The 13865-nt window shown below is 47.7% G+C and overlaps 1 protein-coding gene across 1 annotated transcript in view; it reads left to right on the top strand.

Annotated features, from left to right (window-relative positions):
• Positions 1–13865, top strand: part of LOC129833893 (voltage-dependent T-type calcium channel subunit alpha-1I-like) — a gene marked incomplete at its 5' end in the record, with an annotated part of 101216 nt that overhangs the window by 36919 nt on the left and 50432 nt on the right. The window contains 5 exons of the mRNA XM_055898733.1: positions 5663–5841; positions 8640–8766; positions 10658–10783; positions 11791–11880; positions 13481–13673. Of these exons, the coding sequence (XP_055754708.1) occupies positions 5663–5841; positions 8640–8766; positions 10658–10783; positions 11791–11880; positions 13481–13673 (715 nt within the window). The remainder of the gene's footprint in view (positions 1–5662; positions 5842–8639; positions 8767–10657; positions 10784–11790; positions 11881–13480; positions 13674–13865) is intronic.

Here is a 13865-nt window from a genome sequence, read left to right as displayed (position 1 = left end):
ATTTTATACACACGTGAAAAATGTGTGGATTTATAGCGTTTTGGAAATAAACTCTTCATATGCAGAAAATAACCTCATACCTACTGTAAAATATGGTGGTGGATCTTTGATGTTATGGGGCTATTTTGCTTCCTCTGGTCCTGGGGCCCTTGTTAAGGTCATCTAGGACATTTTTGCCACAAAATCTGTTTGCCGCTGCCAGGAAACTGAAACTTGGCCGTAAGGGGATCTTCCAGAAAGATAATGACCCCAAGCACACATCAAAATCCACAATGAAATGGCTAACTGACCACAAAATCAACATTTTGCAATGGCAAGCTCAGTCTCCGGACTTGAACCTCATAGAAAACCTGTGGTTTGAATTAAAGAGGGCAGTCCATGAGTGCAGACCGAAGAATATCAAGGATCTGGAAAGAAGATTCTGTATGGAAGAATGGTCTAAGATCCCTCCCGATGTGTTCTCCAAGTGCCGTTATCCTCGCAAGGGGAGGGTGCACAAAGCACTGAAAACAGTGCTGCCAATAATTTTGACACCTATCTTTGGGAGATTTTTTTTATTACAGTACTTGTTAAGCTAAATGTTTTTCTCTGAGCTATTAATATAAAATTAAATCATTTTCTATGAAGATTCACAGAATATAGCTCAGCATTTGTATTACTTTATACAGTATTTTTTGCTCATCTTTATTTATTTAGTATTTATTTCACCTTTATTTAACCAGGTAAGCTAGTTGAGAACAAGTTCTCATTTACAACTGCGACCTGGCCAAGATAAAGCAAAGCAGTGCGACACAAACAACAACACAGAGTTACACATGGAATAAACAAGCGTACAGTCAATAACACAATAGAAAAAAACGTATATATACAGTGTGTGCAAATTTTGTAAGATTAGGGAGGTACGGCAATAAATAGGCCAAAGTGGCGAAATAATTACAATTTAGCAAATAAACACTGGAGTGATAGATGTGCAGACGATGAATGTGCATGTAGAGATACTGGGATGCAAAGGAGCAAAAATAAATAACAGTATGGGGATGAGGTAGTTGGATGGGCTATCAACGGTGCCAAGATTTTTTTAATCCTCTCTCTCTCTCCCTCGCTCGCTCCCTCCCTCCCTCCCTCCCTCCTTCAATCTCTCCTTCTTTTCTCCCTGGAAGTCTCTCCATTGCACTCAAGACAAGCAATTAAGCAATGACATTAATTTGCCGTCAATCTTTCAGTTGCCGTCAATCTCTTTCACCCGTCTCTCTATTCCTCCCTTTATCTCTCTCTCCTTTCCTCTCTCTCTCTCATTCTTTTCCACACTCTCTCTCCTCCCCTCTCTCTCCCTCTATTCCTCCATTCTGTTCTCCGCGGAGGGTTCTGGCACAAGAGGGGGCATCAATTATGCAAACGAATCAATTATTGACCAATCTACCAGAGGAGCAACGGCCTTGTCAGGCCCCTGGCTGAGTGGAACACACCACCTCATGTCTCTGTCTCCCTTCTTCTGCTTTTAGGCCTGATCACATTACCCCCTGTTTGTCAATTAGTCAGTCAGTCAGCCTCTCACTAGGCCATTCATATAGGCTTACTCTAGATAGCCTGTAGTAAAGAATATATATATGTATTGTCACATACACCAGATAGGTGCAGTGAAATGTGTTGTTCTATAGCGTCAGCCATAGTAGTACGGCACCCCTGGAGAAAATTGGGGTTAAGTGCCTTCCTCAAGGGTACATCAAATGATTTTTAATCTTGTCGGCTTGGATATCTGAACCAGCGACCTTTCAGTTACTGGCCTAATGCTCTTACCACTAGTCTACCTGCCACCCTACAGTATACACACTCTGGGCTTCTGTCAGTATAGGCTGTATAAGCACGTCTGTCTCTCCCCAGGCCATGGTTATAGGCTTAGATACAATGTATTCAGACTCACTGGGCTCTTGTCAGTATAGGCAGTATGGAGTATAATCATTAGTCTCTGTCTCTGTTTCCCCTGGCCACAGCTATAGGCTTAGATATAACAATCACCCTAATACACTGTACTGTACACACTGGGCTCTTGTCAGTATAGGCAGTATATACATTATTGTCATGAGTTATTTTGACCTCAGTATATACCATGGGCTAGATAGTAGGATATAGTATACACACGCCTGTCACCTTTTACACATCAGGGGATCACTCTTGCTATAACTAGCAATGAAAATGGATTCCTGATTTGAATAATATTACTACACAGATCAGACACGTAACGTTCGCTAGCTAGCTAACAATACGCTTTAATTTGCAATGAATAGGACTTTCTGACTAAATTAGAAATGTATAATATCTGAAGACGTAGCTAGACTCTTACCTGTATACATGGATGAATGCTTCACGGCAGACTGGAACCATTTAACTCTGTTTTGTTTGCAGCTACATCTTGTTTGGTCAGTGTTGTGTCAAGTCACTCCGGATCACAGTGACCGTGGCGTGTGCAGAATGTAGCCCATCACTTGTTCCAACGGATCTGTCGATAGCGCCTGCTAAATTCAGGGGATCAATGCTGTTGAGAAAGTAGCAAAACTTTTGTCGTTCTCGATGGCTAACGTTTTATCTTTCAAACACGGCGCTGTAAAAAGGACTGTCAACACATACTCACGTTATAGACAGAAACATGCTACATGGCAGACCAATCCAAACTCATCCCCCAGCATGTCCAGCCCATCCATTATCTCAGCCAATCATGGCTAACGAAAAGATTGCTGCCTTTTTCTTTGGATAAACCAACTAGGCTCATAATTTAATGATTTATATTTACGGATGGAATATAAGTTTGTTATTAAGGCACATTATATTTCACATATTCCAGAAGGTATTTCTGCCCCAAAAAACATTTTGATAAAATATAAATGTTAACATTCAAATGCCTCTCCGATGAAGTAGTGACACCTAGTTTCCTGAAACAAGTCACGTATTTGTATTTATTTTTTTATTGTATGTAAATGGGGACAGTAGGTTAAAAACCTAGTTGTCACATCCCGATGTCCACTGCAGATGACATATATTAACAACCTCTTATTTAATGTGAAAAAAAATATTACACTGCTCTGAAAACTCACCAAACTATTCCTGAGATATTTACCTATTAGAAACAACTTGAATATCAAACTCACAAAAATGATGCTAATTGTGATGGTAGCCATTTTGAGGAACCATAAATAAAACAGTATCAAAGTGACACTCCCACACATGATGTCATGGAAAAGCCCAGAATGTCCTCTCAAAGGTACAACAGGACCTAACACAGTGGCATGTATGGCCTTAGAGATGCGGCCCAGAAACCAATGTCCATTCGAGAGGACCAAATGAACTGCTGGTTCTCAGGAGGATAGGCAGTACAGTCATTAGGCTTAAAGTCGAGGGCTAGGCAGTAGGATCATTATATTAGATGATCGTTATGGTCATACAGTACCGTATATACGCAGCAGTCTTTTCTACTCTCGTACTAAGTGATCATTTGGCTTCAATGCCAGTCAGTCAGAGCCTATAATGATAATAATAATAATCATGGTAATAATATGCATTGGATTTCTGCTCTGTTGCTTAATTTAAATATTTAAATCATGGGCCTTTTTTATCCGATGTCCTCGTAATCACTCATTCACATTGCTGCCTTGCAATCTCCTGAAGCCACTGCCCCTGAATGTACACACACATCCAAAATGTACCACTCAATCTAACTATACCAATATGCCACTGCTTGGCATCCATGATACATAGTTGTGGGTTTGTAGCAGGAATCACAGAAGAAAGTTATGGGGACCTGGATGATGATGTTCCACCAACTCTGTACAACCCAAAGGCAAGGTGTTCATTAGTCCAACTGTGTCAGAGAGCCTACTGTGTCTACCTGCAGTTTGAACTGTACCACTCTGTCAGATGCCCTGTTCACTCTGTTTGTTTGTGTGTGATGGATACTTCCTTGTGCTAGTAGCTAGTGTGAGTGTGTGCGTGTGTGTGTGTGTGTATAAATAGCTCCCTGTGTCATCAGCAGCCAGTGTGACTGTGACAATTAATGTCAGTGTCTGCCAGCGGGCTCTAGCTAGTACGAGCAGGTGTGTGTGTGAACAGGTGTGGATGTGTGTGTCACAGAGATGATGCCCATTTCATGATCCAGTGATCCAGGTGTGTGTGTGTGTGTGTGTGTGTGTGTGTGTGTGTGTGTGTGTGTGTGTGTGTGTGTGTGTGTGTGTGTGTGTGTGTGTGTGTGTGTGTGTGTGTGTGTGTGTGTGTGTGTGTGTTTGTGCTTTTTATGTGTGTGTGTGTCTGTGCATGCACATGTGTGTGTGTGTGTGTGTGTGTGTGTATAGTTATCCTCGAGGCAGTTCTATAGTGTGTGTGAGTCACTTTCTGTCACACGTCTCGTTAGTGTCTATAGATTTCAACACAAAGACTCCTGTGACCTGCAGCTGCTGACGACTCCCTCCTTCTCTCTCCACCTCTCTCTCTCTCTCTCTCTCTCTGTGTCTCTCTCCCTCTCTCTCTCTCTCTCTCTCTCTGTGTCTCTCCACCTCTCTCTCTCTCTGTGTCTCTCTCCCTCTGTGTCTCTCTCCCTCTCTCTCTCTCTCTCTCTCTCTCTCTCTCTCTCTGTGTCTCTCTCCCTCTCTCTCTCTCTGTGTCTCTCTCCCTCTCTCTCTCTCTCTCTCTCTCTGTGTCTCTCTCCCTCTCTACCTCCCTCTGTTTCTCTTCTCTGTATCTCTCATTATCTCCATTTCTCATGCACCATGTAACCGTGTCTGAGACCTCTAGTCAATCTGGGACCAGTCTCCTAACCTGAGATATGTGTGAAGGGGAACTCATGAACTTTAGCACAACTCTCCCATTGACATGATGCATGACTCTTGCTCTCTTATGCAACAAAAGTAATTCTGTAATTGTACCAACTTTATTCAATGTAATTCTGGCATTTTCAATTCTTCCTATACTATGGGATTGTATATAGGTCACCGGGTGTACCTGTTGATAACATACCTCTCACAACCTCCCCCTCCTGCCCCTCTCTACCCCCCTCCCTATAGGTGGTGTCTATGGGCCTGTATATAGGTCACTGGGTGTATCTGTTGATAACATACCTCTCACAACCTCCCCCTCCTGCCCCTCTCTACCCCCCTCCCTATAGGTGGTGTCTATGGGCCTGTATATAGGTCACCGGGTGTATCTGTTGATAACATACCTCTCACAACCTCCCCCTCCTGCCCCTCTCTACCCCCCTCCCTATAGGTGGTGTCTATGGGCCTGTATATAGGTCACCGGGTGTATCTGTTGATAACATACCTCTCACAACCTCCCCCTCCTGCCCCTCCTGCCCCTCTCTACCCCCTCCCTATAGGTGGTGTCTATGGGCCTGTATATAGGTCACCGGGTGTATCTGTTGATAACATACCTCTCACAACCTCCCCCTCCTGCCCCTCTCTACCCCCCTCCCTATAGGTGGTGTCTATGGGCCTGTATATAGGTCACCGGGTGTATCTGTTGATAACATACCTCTCACAACCTCCCCCTCCTGCCCCTCTCTACCCTCCTCCCTATAGGTGGTGTCTATGGGCCTGTATATAGGTCACCGGGTGTATCTGTTGATAACATACCTCTCACAACCTCCCCCTCCTGCCCCTCTCTACCCTCCTCCCTATAGGTGGTGTCTATGGGCCTGTATATAGGGGAACAGGCATATCTGAAAAGCAGCTGGAACGTGTTGGACGGCTTCCTGGTCTTTGTGTCGTTGATTGACATTGTGGTGTCAATGGCGGGCGGGGCTAAGATTCTGGGGGTACTGAGGGTTCTCCGATTGCTCCGCACACTGCGCCCCCTCAGGTAGGTAGGACATACTACAGACACACTGCATCCCCTCAGGTAGGGAGGACATACTACAGACACACTGCACCCCCTCAGGTAGGGAGAACATACTACAGACACACTGCACCCCCTCAGGTAAGGAGGACATACTACAGACACACTGCATCCCCTCAGGGAGGGAGAACATACTACAGACACACTGCATCCCCTCAGGGAGGGAGGACATACTACAGACACACTGCACCCCCTCAGGTAGGGAGGACATACTACAGACACACTTCACCCCTTCAGGTAGGTAGGACATACTACAGACACACTGCACCCCCTCAGGTAGGTAGGACATACTACAGACACACTGCACCCCCTCAGGTAGGGAGGACATACTACAGACACACTGCATCCCCTCAGGTAGGGAGAACATACTACAGACACACTGCACCCCTTCAGGTAGGGAGGACATACTACAGACACACTGCATCCCCTCAGGTAGGTAGGACATACTACAGACACACTGCATCCCCTCAGGTAGGGAGAACATACTACAGACACACTGCATCCCCTCAGGTAGGTAGCACATACTACAGACACACTTCACCCCTTCAGGTAGGTAGGACATACTACAGACACACTGCATCCCCTCAGGTAGGTAGGACATACTACAGACACACTTCACCCCTTCAGGTAGGGAGGACATACTACAGACACATTGCACCCCCTCAGGTAGGTAGGACATACTACAGACACACTTCACCCCCTCAGGTAGGGAGGACATACTACAGACACACTGCACCCCCTCAGGTAGGGAGGACATACTACAGACACACTGCACCCCCTCAGGTAGGTAGGACATACTATAGACACACTTCACCCCCTCAGGTAGGGAGGACATACTACAGACACACTGCATCCCCTCAGGTAGGTAGGACATACTATAGACACACTTCACCCCCTCAGGTAGGTAGGACATACTACAGACACACTGCATCCCCTCAGGTAGGGAGAACATACTACAGACACACTGCATCCCCTCAGGTAGGTAGGACATACTATAGACACACTTCACCCCCTCAGGTAGGGAGGACATACTACAGACACACTGCACCCCCTCAGGTAGGGAGGACATACTACAGACACACTTCACCCCTTCAGGTAGGGAGGACATACTACAGACACACTGCACCCCCTCAGGTAAGGAGGACATACTACAGACACATTGCACCCCCTCAGGTAGGGAGGACATACTACAGACACACTGCATCCCCTCAGGTAGGGAGGACATACTACAGACACACTGCATCCCCTCAGGTAGGGAGGACATACTACAGACACACTGCACCCCCTCAGGTAGGGAGGACATACTACAGACACACTGCACCCCCTCAGGTAGGGAGGACAAACTACAGACACACTGCACCCCCTCATGTAGGGTGGACATACTACAGACACATTGCACCTCTTCAGGTAAGGAGGACATACTACAGACACACTTCACCCCTTCAGGTAGGGAGGACATACTACAGACACACTGCACCTCTTCAGGGTAGGGAGGACACACTACAGACACACTGCACCTCTTCAGGGTAGGGAGGACATACTACAGACACACTGCACCCCTTCAGGTAGGTAGGACACACTACAGACACACTGCACCTCTTCAGGGTAGGGAGGACATACTATAGACACACTTCACCCCCTCAGGTAGGTAGGACATACTATAGACACACTGCACCCCCTCAGGTAGGTAGGACATACTACAGACACACTTCACCCCCTCAGGTAGGTAGGACATACTACAGACACACTTCACCCCCTCAGGTAGGTAGGACATACTACAGACACACTGCATCCCCTCAGGTAGGTAGGACATACTACAGACACACTGCACCCCCTCAGGTAGGTAGGACATACTATAGACACACTGCATCCCCTCAGGTAGGTAGGACATACTACAGACACACTGCATCCCCTCAGGTAGGGAGGACATACTACAGACACACTGCACCCCCTCAGGTAGGTAGGACATACTATAGACACACTTCACCCCCTCAGGTAAGGAGGACATACTACAGACACATTGCACCCCCTCAGGTAGGGAGGACATACTACAGACACACTGCACCCCCTCAGGTAGGGAGGACATACTATAGACACACTTCACCCCCTCAGGTAAGGAGGACATACTACAGACACATTGCACCCCCTCAGGTAGGGAGGACATACTACAGACACACTGCACCCCCTCAGGTAGGGAGGACATACTACAGACACACTGCACCCCCTCAGGTAGGTAGGTCACACAACGGTGAGGTTCACATAATGTCCTTGTCCCATAGTGGTGAAAACAGACTAGTTGTGCACTATTGTTTCTTTGGTGATCTGGGGTCAGTTTGGTTTGTTAGGATCCCCATTAGCTGTTCCTCATGCAGTGGCTACTCTTTCTGGAGTTCACTTTCCCTTATACCTGAAAGACCACAAAAATGTCACCTTTGAAATGTAGATTTATATACACCCTCTCTGAATCAGCTGCAAATAATGTATTTTGGGAAGTACTCCTCTTACTAACTCTCCATCCCTCTCTACCTCTCTTTCTCTCTCGCTCGTGCTCTCCCTCTCTCTAATCCTCCATCTCTCTACTTCTCTCCCTCTCTCTCTCTACCTCTCCCTCTCTCTCCATCACTCCCTCTCTCTAACCCTCCATCTCTCTCCCTCCCTTTCTTTCCCTTTCTCAATCTCTCTCCCTCCATCTCTTTCTCTCTCTCTCCATCCCTCCTTCTCTCTCCCTTCATCTCTCGCTCTCTCTGTTTCTCTTTCTACAGGGTGATCAGTCGAGCCCCAGGTCTGAAGCTGGTAGTGGAGACTCTAATAACGTCTCTGAAACCTATAGGAAACATTGTCCTTATCTGCTGTGCTTTCTTCATCATATTTGGTATCCTGGGGGTGCAGGTAGGGCTGTTATCATTGGAGTACTTGTCTCTCCATCTTTCTTGCTCTGTCTTTTTTTCTCTGCGTTTTCCTTGTTCCTTCATTTTATCAATATTTCCCTGTCTTTCTCCTCCAACATATACCCTGTCTTTCTCCTCCAACATATACCATGTCTTTCTCCTCCAACATATACCCTGTCTTTCTCCTCCAACATATACCCTGTCTTTCTCCTCCAACATATACCCTGTCTTTCTCCTCCAACATATACCCTGTCTTTCTCCTCCAACATATACCCTGTCTTTCTCCTCCAACATATACCCTGTCTTTCTCCTCCAACATATACCCTGTCTTTCTCCTCCAACATATACCCTGTCTTTCTCCTCCAACATATACCCTGTCTTTCTCCTCCAACATATACCCTGTCTTTCTCCTCCAACATATACCCTGTCTTTCTCCTCCAACATATACCCTGTCTTTCTCCTCCAACATATACCCTGTCTTTCTCCTCCAACATATACCCTGTCTTTCTCCTCCAACATATACCCTGTCTTTCTCCTCCAACATATACCCTGTCTTTCTCCTCCAACATATACCCTGTCTTTCTCCTCCAACATATACCCTGTCTTTCTCCTCCAACATATACCCTGTCTTTCTCCTCCAACATATACCCTGTCTTTCTCCTCCAACATATACCCTGTCTTTCTCCTCCAACATATACCCTGTCTTTCTCCTCCAACATATACCCTGTCTTTCTCCTCCAACATATACCCTGTCTTTCTCCTCCAACATATACCCTGTCTTTCTCCTCCAACATATACCATGTCTTTATCCTCCAACATATACCATGTCTTTCTCCTCCAACATATACCCTGTCTTTCTCCTCCAACATATACCATGTCTTTCTCCTCCAACACATACCCTGTCTTTCTCCTCCAACATATACCCTGTCTTTCTCCTCCAACATATACCCTGTCTTTCTCCTCCAACATATACCATGTCTTTCTCCTCCAACACATACCCTGTCTTTCTCCTCCAACATATACCCTGTCTTTCTCCTCCAACATATACCCTGTCTTTCTCCTCCAACATATACCCTGTCTTTCTCCTCCAACATATACCCTGTCTTTCTCCTCCAACATATACCATGTCTTTCTCCTCCAACATATACCCTGTCTTTCTCCTCCAACATATACCCTGTCTTTCTCCTCCAACATATACCCTGTCTTTCTCCTCCAACATATACCATGTCTTTCTCCTCCAACATATACCCTGTCTTTCTCCTCCAACATATACCCTGTCTTTATCCTCCAACATATACCCTGTCTTTCTCCTCCAACATATACCCTGTCTTTCTCCTCCAACATATACCCTGTCTTTCTCCTCCAACATATACCATGTCTTTCTCCTCCAACATATACCCTGTCTTTATCCTCCAACATATACCCTGTCTTTCTCCTCCAACATATACCCTGTCTTTCTCCTCCAACATATACCCTGTCTTTCTCCTCCAACATATACCCTGTCTTTATCCTCCAACATATACCATGTCTTTCTCCTCCAACATATACCCTGTCTTTCTCCTCCAACATATACCCTGTCTTTCTCCTCCAACATATACCCTGTCTTTCTCCTCCAACATATACCCTGTCTTTATGTATCTCTGTTTCCTCACCTTCCTCCCAGTTTTGTCTGTCCCCCTGTCTCTGTCCCTTCTCTGTCTTTATCAATCTTTGCCACCTGTCTTCCTCTCTTTCTCTCTCAATTCCCTAAATCATTCTTGACCATCTATGTAATGCCCTCCATAATGCCCTTCAAGTGTGTCTGTCCTTTGATAATGACATATGAAAGAAACCACTTGTATGGTAACAACAACAAGACATCTGAAGTGGCTTTGTCCATTGTTCCCTGACAGCTGTTCAAAGGGAAGTTCTTCTACTGCTTTGGCCCCGACGTCAAGAACATCACCAACAAGTCTGACTGTCTGCAGGCCAACTACAAATGGGTCCATCACAAGTACAACTTTGACAACCTGGGACAGGTGAGGATTTCTCCCAGTTTCAATTTCAGATGAGGTGTCAACCTGATGGACATGGTGAATGGACCAGTATGAAATACTGAACTTATGGACATGGTGAATGGACCAGTATGAAATACTGAACTTATGGACATAATGAATGGACCATTATGAAATACTGAACTTATGGACATGGTGAATGGACCAGTATGAAATACTGAACTTATGGACATGGTGAATGGACCAGTATGAAATACTGAGCTTATGGACATGGTGAATGGACCAGTATGAAATACTGAACTGATGGACATGGTGAATGGACCAGTATGAAATACTGAGCTTATGGACATGGTGAATGGACCAGTATGAAATACTGAACTGATGGACATGGTGAATGGACCAGTATGAAATACTGAACTGATGGACATGGTGAATGGACCAGTATGAAATACTGAACTGATGGACATGGTGAATGGACCAGTATGAAATACTGAACTTATGGACATGGTGAATGGACCAGTATGAAATACTGAACTGATGGACATGGTGAATGGACCAGTATGAAATACTGAACTGATGGACATGGTGAATGGACCAGTATGAAATACTGAACTTATGGACATGGTGAATGGACCAGTATGAAATACTGAACTTATGGACATGGTGAATGGACCAGTATGAAATACTGAACTTATGGACATGGTGAATGGACCAGTATGAAATACTGAACTTATGGACATGGTGAATGGACCAGTATGAAATACTGAACTGATGGACATGGTGAATGGACCAGTATGAAATACTGAACTGATGGACATGGTGAATGGACCAGTATGAAATACTGAACTTGTGTTTTGTATGTGTGCTTTTGTCTTTATATGTATGTTTATATTTCATGTCTTTCATGTGTGTTCTGTCTGTCTGTGTATGTCTGCATTTCTGCATGTGTGTGTGTGTGTGTGTGTGTGTGTGTGTGTGTGTTCTGTGTGTGTGTGTTCTGTGTGTATATGTGTGTGCGTTCTGTACCACAGGCTCTGATGTCCCTGTTTGTGCTGGCTTCAAAGGACGGCTGGGTCAACATCATGTACCATGGCCTGGATGCTGTAGGGGTGGACCAACAGGTAACTAGTCTAATAGTGATCATCAAGTCTATCCATTATATTTCTATAGATGTATTATTTTTTCAGTTGTGTTGGCTGACTGATCTATCAGAGCATTTTCAACTCCTTCTCTCCCTCTCCTCCTTCGACTAAACACTCACATGCACCACTCCTCTCTCTCTCCCTCCGTCTCCCCCGTCCCTCGCCCCTCCCTCCCTCCCCATCTCTCCCTCCCTCCCTCTCTCCTCCCCCTCTCCCCTCCCTGCTTCCCTCCCTCTCCATCCCCCTTCTCTCCATCCTTCCCTCCCTCCCCATCTCTCCCTCCCTCCCTCTCTCCTCCCCCTCTCCCCTCCCTGCCTCCCTCCCTCTCTCCTCCCCCTCTCCCCTCCCTGCCTCCCTCCCTCTCCATCCCCCCTCTCTCCATCCTTCCCTCTCTCTCTCTCTCCCTCCCTCCCTCTCTCCTCCCCCTCTCCCCTCCCTGCCTCCCTCCCTCTCCATCCCCCCTCTCTCCATCCTTCCCTCCCTCTCTCTCCCTCCCTCCCTCTCTCTCTCCTCCCCCTCTCCCCTCCCTGCCTCCCTCCCTCTCCATCCCCCTCTCTCCATCCTTCCCTCCCTCTCTCTCCCTCCCTCCCTCTCTCCTCCCCCTCTCCCCTCCCTGCCTCCCTCCCTCTCCATCCCCCCTCTCTCCATCCTTCTCTCTCTCTCCCTCCCTCTCTCCTCCCCCTCTCCCCTCCCTGCCTCCCTCCCTCTCCATCCCCCCTCTCTCCATCCTTCCCTCCCTCCCCATCTCTCCCTCTCTCCTCCCCCTCTCCCCTCCCTCCCTCTCCATCCCCCCTCTCTCCATCCTTCCCTACCTCCCCATCTCTCCCTCTCTCCTCCCCCTCTCCCCTCCCTGCCTCCCTCCCTCTCCATCCCCCCTCTCTCCATCCTTCCCTCCCTCTCTCTCTCTCCCTCCCTCCCTCTCTCCTCCCCCTCTCCCCTCCCTGCCTCCCTCCCTCTCCATCCCCCCTCTCTCCATCCTTCCCTCTCTCTCTCTCTCTCTCCCTCCCTCCCTCTCTCCTCCCCCTCTCCCCTCCCTGCCTCCCTCCCTCTCCATCCCCCCTCCCTCCCTCCCTCTCTCCTCCCCCTCTCCCCTCCCTGCCTCCCTCCCTCTCCATCCCCCCTCTCTCCATTCTTCCCTCCCTCTCTCTCCCTCCCTCCCTCTCTCCTCCCCCTCTCCCCTCCCTGCCTCCCTCCCTCTCCATCCCCCTTCTCTCCATCCTTCCCTCTCTCTCTCTCTCTCTCCCTCCCCCTCTCCTCCCCCTCTCCCCTCCCTGCCTCCCTCCCTCTCCATCCCCCCTCTCTCCATCCTTCCCTCCCTCCCCATCCCTCCCTCTCTCCTCCCCCTCTCCCCTCCCTGCCTCCCTGCCTCCCTCTCCATCCCCCCTCTCTCCATCCTTCCCTCCCTCCCCATCTCTCCCTCCCTCCCTCTCTCCTCCCCCTCTCCCCTCCCTGCCTCCCTCCCTCCCTCTCCATCCCCCCTCTCTTCATCCTTCCCTCCCTCTCTCTCTCTCCCTCTCCCCTCCCTGCCTCCCCTCTCTCCATCCTTCCCTCCCTCTCTCTCTCTCCCTCTCTCCTTTAGCCAGTGATCAACAACAGTCCATGGATGCTCCTGTACTTCATCTCCTTCCTCCTCATCGTCAGTTTCTTCGTTCTCAACATGTTTGTGGGCGTGGTAGTGGAGAACTTCCACAAGTGCCGTCAGAACCAGGAAGTGGAAGAGGCTAAAAGGAGAGAGGATAAACGACGGAGACGCATGGAGAAGAAGAGGAGGGGTAAGGGAGAGACGGGAAGAAGAGATAGTACAAGGTGCATGGAGAGAGAGAGGGAGGGTGAGAATGAGAAAGGGAGGATAAGGGGGAGAGAGGGTGAGAGGGGGTGTGAGGGAGAGAGGGTGAGAGGGAGTGTGAGGGAGAGAGGGTGAAAGGGAGAAAGGGAAGGAGGGAGGGTGAGAGAGGGTGAAAGAG

This window comes from Salvelinus fontinalis, chromosome 34, assembly GCF_029448725.1.
Source record: "Salvelinus fontinalis isolate EN_2023a chromosome 34, ASM2944872v1, whole genome shotgun sequence".
NCBI classification, from domain to species: Eukaryota; Metazoa; Chordata; class Actinopteri; order Salmoniformes; family Salmonidae; genus Salvelinus; species Salvelinus fontinalis.
Note: the sequence above shows the minus strand (reverse complement) of the source record. Positions and strands in the feature narration are given on the sequence as shown.